We start from the raw sequence: 9,503 nt of genomic DNA on the forward strand, positions 1-9,503 counted from the left end.
AAGTACGTATTCAAGAAAGTATTTTTAAAAATCCAAACTTAAATATCTGGACTAAGAGCAGTAATAAAAGGCGTTAAGTGATTTTGTTAAAGAATGAAAGACAAATTAACTGGTTTCATTTGTTTCAGCTTATCCACATCCACTCTGCTGCATCCGCTTTAGAGAGATATATAAAAGGGGCCCCAAATAGATTTAGGCTTTACAAACATAAATCCTTGGGCCAAGATGTAGCAACGTATCAAATTCTGGATAACAGTCTCGGCCCATTCTGTAGGAGTTAAGCATAAGAGTAAATTCTGTTTTCTTTTAACTTTAGAGAAACTCCCTAGGGCATCACCTAAGGAAGACAGGCATTTGCCAATATATTTATAACTTATCTTGGTTACCAAAAGCTGCAGTGGAACTTTATATCAAATTTGACATCTTTAGAATAAAAAGGCCACCTGAATGAAACTTTCACTACTTTGAAAAATTACTTGGTTTTTAAATATACTTTAGACTACAAGATACCCAAATACAAAGCAACAAAAATTAGCAACCTTTTCTGAATCATAAAATATTTAATAAGGTATATTTTGGGGAATATACTGTATATAAAATTTCAGATCACAATATGAAGCGATTTGAACCCTCTCCAAGCTAGCACTGCCTTCCAACGCTGTGTAGATGTATTGCCACTGATACAAGACCTACTAAAAGCATACAGTTTTAACTAATACAAAAGTGGCTTGTTTCATATGAAATTTTTTTTTACACAACTAGAGTGTCTTGAATACCCTCCTTAAGTGCAAAAAACACAGATCACTTTACACTAATGTAGCAACAATGCATTCATATTGTTCTCATTAGTCATTAGTAGTCAACTTGCATAAGATACAAGGAAAAGCACAATGAAGCTCACAAAAATAGACTAAAAATCAGCCTGTTCTTGCAAAAAAACAAAACAAAACCAGCATAATGGAAGAAAAGACAAAAAAGGATTATGCACACCACAGAATTTGCTGTTCTTTAATCAAACCGGTTTAAGTGCTGCTTTTTTTTTTTGTAAATCAAACCACATGGACCAGGCACAACTAAATATTCAGGAGGCAGTGTGTAGCTAAAACTTCATTGAACTGTTTTAATCCCCACAAATTATTTTCCTCTGTCCTGAGGTAGTTACAATGCACAAACCATAACTTAAGTATCAGTTAGGATTGACCAGTCAAAGCTGAGGCTTCTGTTTTTTCACTTTAGAAATTATTGTCAACTGGCCAAAACTACCTTTGATGTTAAAAGACAGCTGAGAATTGGAGTTCTCACTACACAAAAAGATGGCTCTATGGGGAAGAGGGTTAGCTGCTTCAAAATGTGACACTATATTGAGTCCCATCAAGCTGGCTGGTCCACTGTTGCATTTCCCATGTTTATTCTCCTTTACTGTCTATAAAAGTCACTGGGAGAAGTATGGTAGGAGCTGAACATATCATCGTCCTTTGCTGTAACCAGGGAAGAACTGGTCGAGTAGTGTCTGCAGGATCTTGTTGGGAACCATAGTATAGCCCTTTCCAAGGTCATAGCGGCAGGCTGGGCAGGTGAAAACTTCAGCTCGGAAGGAGCGCTGTAAACAGCTCTAGGACACACAAAAGGAGAATTACAACCTTTGCAGGCAGTGCTTTGTGCTGAAAGGTCGAGATTAAGCAAGTACTAGACACAAGGACAGCAGCCAGCATTTTGAGAAATAAGCAACTCTGAGGTTTCAGATACATATTTCTACCTTTACACAGCAAGATGACTAAGACAACTTAACAAAGGACTTGGTTCTTGGCTACAGTACAAACAGCAAGTTTGGCATGAATGAATATAGTGTCACCCCAGAGGCACTTCATCTCCCCCATGCATCTTGTGGGTCACAGCTCAGTCTACAGCTTCCTTCTAGCATTCCTGCTGGACTTGTAATGCATTTCAGCCTTCCAGTTCAAGGTGCAACTCTGAATGTGCAAACAGTTTACAGCTGACCTTACTGTACCGATTCTCCAGTGCTTTACAACTCTGCTGCTGCCACCACCATTTTAACCAGTAAGTAGCCACTTACAGTAAGTGTCTGACAGTGGTGCCCAACTCATCAAGTTCTGATGAGTGTGAAATAACACATGTAAAATATCTTTGTTTAATGTAATTTCCCCAGGCTGTCCAACTGAGGAGAAAATCAGCTTGATACTTAGACAACTAACTAAGTAACCAACTTGCATAAGCTTTCTGGGGCTGTTTCATCTGATCGAGTTGCCAAGTAACTTTCCAACAGATGCCAAAAACCAGGGCTAAGAAGTTGTTTGTGTGTGTGGAAAGCTGTGTTCATTCCTTGTGAAGCATTACCGTATCAATCTCTAGCTACATGCACACAACCATTCCCTAGTGCAACTCTATTAACTACAGTGGAGTCACGGCAAGTCAAACTTTCCTCTATGCCTGGAAAAAATTATGCATTTCCACTATTATTATAGAAAACCAAGTTAATCTGGGCAGCAATTACACCAAACCAGGAGCAAATCTGTTGCATTCCTTGCTCCGAATACTTAGTATACTAAATGCCTCACTAGAACAGACTAGCTCTATTGACGGGTTCCTCAGTGCCAGAAGTGCAACCAAAGCAGGACAGAGATTGTTCTTACTTTACAGACGTTGTGGAGGCACTCTGTTGTCACTGGCTGGTAAACCAGCTCCTGGCAGCAGACACACATAAAGGATTGTTCCAGTTTCTTCAGAAAATTCTAGTGTAGGGAAAAGAAGAGAAAAAATGAGATGAAGAGATTCTAGTACAAGCATGAACACAGATGCCAAAGAAAATCAAAAGTGAACAGCACTTCTTTGTCATTGTCTAAAGCCATTATAGTTAATAGTTTGTAACCACCAGGCATTTTCATTTGCCTAGCTATTATAGTAATTACACATATTTAAATCATGTACATTTAAGTCCGGTGGGTCACATTGGTTCTGTTACATAAATCAAGAGCACCCAAAATCAAATTCTGTCCTAGCATCACTTGGTGAAAGCTCATTCCCATGAGCTAGCTGCTGTGCTAACATATATTTTACACAGAAAGCATTCTCTTAAACTCCTAAGAAAGGTCAGGGGTTCCCAGGGTTAATGGTGCTGATTAATAAATCACAACCACTTCACTTTGATGTTGAGCATAGTTAAACAGATGACTCAATTTTCTATCTGCACCACAGGAGACTGACTCCCTGCGAGTTACTTTTCTTGCAAGAAACTGACCACCAGCATTGCTCAAGGTCATTACCCATGGACAGAAATGTGTTTGTTTATACTGAAGCATACACATATAACGTATGACTATTATAGAGGTCTGCTCACATCATACTTCATGTGGTTAAATTGCTGTGTACTTTTTCTTAGATTGAAGTTACTTCGAGAGGAACCATATGTCTTCCTCTTCTGTTAACTGTTAATCATACTAATTGGGTATGAAATTTATTATGTTTGATATTATGTCTGGCCCAATCTTCCTGAAACATGGCCACATAACTTCCCTGCTCCTCTGACTGGTGGGATTTCAAACAACAAAGGTTTGGAAATGATTAATAGTTCCACGTAACTGTTTGTTACAGCAGAACGTCCTGTCCAACAGGGTTCTCAGCAAAGGTCAGAGAACAAGGGAAGTTACTGTCTGTCTGTCTGGGGAGGTCACTGTCCTGAACCTGCGTTTGTCAGGGATGCTCAGAATTTGAGCAGAGTAATTCTCTGTGTCTTTGCAGAGGAGATAGCCAGGAACTTAATGCCCCCTTCTACCAAGAAACCCCTTCTATGCCTGCTGCTCACACAGGTATGTGGCTAGTTACACTGCTTTCATAGCTGTTAGGGGCTTCTTCTGCTCTAAGAAAACAGAGAAAAAAAGTTTACTCAAATTCTGTGTGAACTTCTGCCCTATTTTTTGGTCTTCCCAAAACAAACCTAGGGATTGTAAGAGTACATACATACTGCCTATGGTAGAAGTAACAGCAGAACTTACACAGAATCTAGTTCTGATATTTCAGTTGCCCGAGAACACAACTTCAGAGTAAAAGTGTAAAAACTGGATTATACAATATACAAATCAAATGGTATTCATACATTCAAATCATGGTAATGTGTAAACAAGCAGATGTCGGTATATAAGGTAGTAAGATGTACCCTCTTAGTCTGGTTCTCATCAACCGCCGTGGTAGTTCCATAGAAGTTTAGTCGCACAAGTGTCAAAATAAACAGGAGTCTTGCAGTAACTGGGTTTCCTGTTGCGTCACACCTGTGTGTCACTCTTGCCTCGTATCACACATAACGTTAAGAAATGAAACTTAATACCAATTACAAAGTGAATACGTATGTGCTGAAGGTAGCACAGGAAATGGCTCATCGCTTTTCATCGCTCACTCCTTTATAATAACCACTTTGGCAACAACTTGAAAAGTGGAAGAACATAGCACGATCTTAGAAGAACACATGAGATCTCAGACGTCCAATTAAGATCAGGTAAAGATACGCACTTTTGCAATTTTTTCCCTGCATCTTACTTTTCTACATAGCATTTTTTGTTCTTCCATTGGTTTGACTTTTACAGTCATAGAAAATTACAGTTGGAAGGGACCTTAGGAGGTCAACTAGTCCATCCCATTGCTCAAAACAGGATCATCTCCAGCTATACTTGCTGCCGTACTTGCTAGTCTTCTGGCATGTTGGGATGCTTTGTTCCTGCACCCCAAGAAAGGTTTCTTTAAATTACAGCCAGCTCTTCTGGACTCCTTTCCCCCTCAGACTGGCTTTCCAGGTGATCCTGTGCATGAGTTCCTTAAGCAAGTCAAAATCTTCTTTTCTGAAGTCCAGGGTCCTTACTCGGCTGCTCTCCTTCCTTCCTTCCCTCAGGACCCTGAACCCAATCATTTTGTAGGCACTGCTGCTCAAGTTGCCATCCACTTCTACATTCCTACTTTGACCAGGGGGTTGGACTAGATGACCACCTGAGGTCCCTTCCAGTCCTAATTTTCTATGATTCTATAACACCCCAGCCAAGGTTTTGTCTACCTAGGTCTTAAAAACCTCCAAGAATGAGGACTCTACAACCTCTCTGGGTTGCTTGTTCCAGTGCTTTACTACCCTCCTAATATGAATTCCCACCCCCCATATCTGACCTAAACTTGCTTTTCTGCAATTTGAGACCGTTGCTCCTTGTTGTCATTTACCACCACTGAAAACAGTTTAGCTCCATCTTCTTTATAACCACTCTTCAGGTAGTTGAAGGCTGTTATTAAATCCCCACTCAGTCTTCTCTTCTCCAGACTAAATAACTCCAGTTTTCTCAGCCTCTCCTCCTAAGTCATGTGCCCCAGCCCCTGAACCATTTTTGCTGCCCTCCACTGGATTCTTTCCAATTTGTCCACATCCTTTCTGTAGTGGGGGCCCCAAACTGGACACAGTACTCCAGATGTGGCCTCCCAGTGCTGAACACGGGAATAATCACTTCCCTTGACCTGCCGGCAATGCTCCTACTAATGCAATCCAGTATGCAGTTAGCCTTTTTGGTGACAAGGGCACACTCCTGGCTCATAGTCAGCTTATTATCCACTGTATCCCCCAGGTCCTTTTCTGTACATCTGCTGCCCAGTCAGCCCCCAGCCTGTACTGGTACATGGGATTGTTCCATCCTAAGTGTAGTACTTTGCCCTTGTCCTTGTTGAACCTCATGAGATTTCTTTTGGTCCTCCAATTTGTCTCAGTCTCTCTGAATCCTAGCCCTACCCCCAATGTATCTGCTACTCCACCCTGTTTGGTGTCATCCACAAACTTTATAAGGGTGCACTCCATCCCATCTTCCAGATCACAGATCAAGATATTGAACAAAACAAGCCCCAGGACAGACCCCTGGGGCACTCCACTTGATACTGGCTGCCAACTAGACAGAGAACCATTGATCACTACACTTTGAACCCAACAATCCAGCCAGTTTTTTATCCACCTTACAGTCCATTCCTCCAACCCAGGCTTCCTTAGCTTGCCTGCGAGAATGCTGTGAGAGACCATATCTAAAGCCTTGCTGAAGTCAAGATAGACCACATCCACTGCTCTCTCTTCCCACCTCTACAGAACCAGTCACCTCATCATACAAGGCAATCAGGTTGGTCAGGCATGACCTGTCCATTGGTGAATCCATGCTGATGGTTCCTAACCACCTTCTTCTCCAAGTACTAGAAATGGATTCCTTGAGGATCTGCTCCATGGTTTTTCCAGGGACTGAGGTGAGGCTGACTGGTTTGTAGTTCCCTGGATCCTTCTTTTTTCCTTTCTTAAATATGGACACTATGTTTTTCCTTTTCCAAGCATTCAGTAGCTCTCTGGATAGCCTTGAGTTTTCAAAGACAATGGTCAGTGGCTCTACAATTTCATTAGCCAACTCCTTGGGTGCATCCCATCTGGCCCCATGGACTTGTATACATCTAGGTTTTCTAAATAGTACTTAACCTGTTCTGCCACTGTTGGCTGCTCACCTCCTCCTCCAACTGTGCTGCCTGTTGCAGTAATCTGGGAGCTGACCTTGCCTGTGAAGACTGAGGTGAAGAAGGTATTGAGCACTTCATCCTTTTCTGAATCCTCTGTTGCAAGGTTGCCTCCCCCATTCAGTAAGCAACCCACATTTTCCCTGATCCTCCTCTTGCTACTGATATAATTGTAGAAACCTTTCTTGTTGCCCTTCACCTCCCTTGCTAGCTGCAATTCCAGTTGCTCTTTGGCCTTCCTGACTGCATCCCTACATGCCTGAGCAATGCTCTTCTACTCCTTACTAGTTATTTGTCCAAGTTTCCGCTTCTTATAAGCTTCCTTTTTGTGACTTAGTTCCAAATCACCTTCTATTCCAAGTGCTTCAAAATGGATTCCTTGAAGACCTGTTGCATGATTTTCCAAGGACTGAGGTGAGGCTGACCAGTCTGTAGTTCACCAGATTCTTCTTTTCTTAAAGATGGGCACTATATTTGCCCTTTTCCAAACGCCCAGGACCTCTCCTTATTTTCACGAATTTTCAAAGATATTGGCCAACAGTTCTGCAGTCACATCGGCCAACTCCCTCAGCACTCTCAAGTGCATTGTCTGGCCCCATGGAGTTGTACCTGCACAGGTTTTCTAAATAGTCCTTAGCCTATTCTTTCACTACTACTAGCTGCTCACCTCCTCCCTAAACTGTGCAGCCAGATGTAGTAGTCTGATAGCTGAACTTGCTTGCAAAGACCAAGGTTTAAAAAAAAGCATTATTTCAGCCTTTTCTGCATCATCTGTCACTAGGTTGCCTCTCTCATTAAAGGACTCACACTTTACCTGATCTTCCTTTTGTTGTTGACATACTTGTAGAAACCCTTATTTCTACAAGTTACCTTGTTACCCTGCACATTCCTTGCTAGCTGCAACTCCAGCTGTGCTTTGGCTTTCTTGATATCATCCTCTGCATGCCCGAGAAGTAGTTTTAAGCTTCTCCCTAGTAGTTTGTCCAAGTTTGCACTTCTTGTAGGCTTCCTTTTTTATGAAGAACTAAACCAATGGGGTCTTCTGTCATACCTGCTATGTCATACCTGCTAGTCTTCCTGCATATCAGGATGGTTTGTTCTCGCACCCCAAGGAAGGTTTCTTTAACATACAGCCAGCGCTCCTGGACTGTTTCCCAACTTCAGACTGGCCTCCCAAGGGATTCTGGCTCACTGGTTCCCTGAGTCAGTCAAAGTCTTCTTTTCTGAAGTCCAGGGTCCTTACTCTGCTGCTCTCCTTAATTGATTTCATGATCCTGATGAAAGGAATAATCTGATGGCTGCATTGGCCCAAGTTGCCATCCACTTCTACATTCCCCACCAATTCTTCCTTGTTCCTGAGCAGCGGATGAAGAAAAGTATGGCCCCCAGTTGGCCTCTCCAACACTGCACTAGGAAGTTGTCTCCAACATGCTCCAAAAACTTCTCAGGTTGCCCGTGCACTGCTGTACTGCTCTCCCAGAAGATGTCAGGGTGATTTAAGTCCCCCATGAGAACTAGGGCTCCAGTTTCATACTGGAGCTCTGAACAATCATACAGCTCTTTTACATACAGTTCAACTCCTCCTCCTCTTTTCCTTCCTGAACAGTTTGTATCCATCCATGGTAGTGCTCCAGTCATGTGAGTTACCCCACCAAGTCTCTGTTATTCCAATCACATCACAGTTCTGTAACTGTGCAAAGCCTTTTAATACTTCCTGCTTGTTTCCCAGGCTCTGTGCATTTGCAGACAGATATGAGCTAATTAGCCAATTATCTTGCTTTCTCAAGAAGAATGAGAAGGCCGCCTCTGTCACTTCCTCCTGCTTGCGCTTCCTCCAGGTCACCTACTTCCCCACTTACCTCAGGGCTTTGATCTCTATCTCCCAGTGATCCTAAATCAAAGCCCTCCCCACTAGGTTAGCGAACCTGTTTGCAAAGATGCTCTTTCCTCTCTTCGGCAGGTGCATCCCATCCCTTCCTAGCAATCCTTCTTCTTGGAACAACATCGCATGGTTGAAGAAGCCAAAGCCCTTCTTGGAACACCATCTGCACAGCCACGCATTGATCTACAAGATGTGTCCGCTCCTGCTCAAGCCCTTCTCCATGACCAGAAGGTTTGAGAACACCACCTGAGACCCTGTCCCCTTCACCCTTGCACCCAGAGTCCTGTAGTCACTTTTGATCTGCTCAGAGCCCCCTCTGGGCAGTATCATTGGTGCCCACATGGACAAGCAACATGGGCTAGTAGTCAGAGGGCCAGATGAGTCTTGGTGATTCCTCTATAACATCTTGGATCTGGGCTTGCAGCATTCCTCTGGAAATGACAGGTCAGGCTGGCAGATAGATGCCTCCATCCCCTCCATCCCAAAGGGATTTGCCAACTACCACCACTTGTTGCTTCCCCTTGGTGGCAATGATCTTGATCCTCCCAACCTTGGGGAGACCTGGCCTGGTCTCTTCTGCTGATGGAACGTGCTACTTCTCCTCTGTTGCTAGGTCTCCATATCTATTAAGCAGGCAAACTGCTGCATGTGAGAATGAAAATTTCTCTGCTTGATGCCAGAGGTCACAAGCTCCAGCTTCCTGGGAGTCCACATCCTCTTCCTATTCTAGCACCACCTCTGGCAGTGCTTCCTCTGCAGTCTTTGAGGTCTCTTCCAGCACTGAATCGATGAACTCCTCATGGCTGAGGATGGCTTGGAGCCTTGCCACCTCCTGTACCTCTCTGTCCTGCTCCCTAAGGGACACTACCCTTCCGTTTGGCTGCTGCCACTGCTGCTCACCATGGGTGGGCGAGTCCAGAGCAGGCATGGGGCAGGCCAGGGTTGGGGCTGTGCATGTGGGTTTCATAGATTTCATAGACATTAGGGCTGGAAGGGACCTCGGGAGATCATCAAGTCCAGCCCCCTGCCCAAAGGGCAGGAAGTCAGCTGGGGTCATAGGATCCCAGCAAGATAAGCATCCAATTTACTCTTGAAG

General features: G+C 43.5%; 1 protein-coding gene across 4 annotated transcripts in view; it reads right to left on the bottom strand.

Moving 5' to 3' along the window:
- Positions 1-743: 743 nt before the first annotated feature.
- The window catches only part of UHRF2 (ubiquitin like with PHD and ring finger domains 2), a 165,499-nt gene continuing 156,739 nt past the window's right edge, over positions 744-9,503 (bottom strand). For all 4 annotated transcript variants that reach the window (XM_019554794.1, XM_019554793.1, XM_019554795.1 and 1 more), the window contains 2 exons: positions 2,652-2,750; positions 744-1,612 (listed from right to left, as the gene is read on the bottom strand). In XM_019554794.1, coding sequence (XP_019410339.1) covers positions 1,466-1,612; positions 2,652-2,750 — 246 coding nt within the window. In that variant the 3' untranslated portion in view covers positions 744-1,465. The remainder of the gene's footprint in view (positions 1,613-2,651; positions 2,751-9,503) is intronic.

This window comes from Crocodylus porosus, unplaced genomic scaffold (assembly GCF_001723895.1).
Source record: "Crocodylus porosus isolate Cpor-Errol unplaced genomic scaffold, CroPor_comp1, whole genome shotgun sequence".
In the NCBI taxonomy this organism is placed as follows: Eukaryota; Metazoa; Chordata; order Crocodylia; family Crocodylidae; genus Crocodylus; species Crocodylus porosus.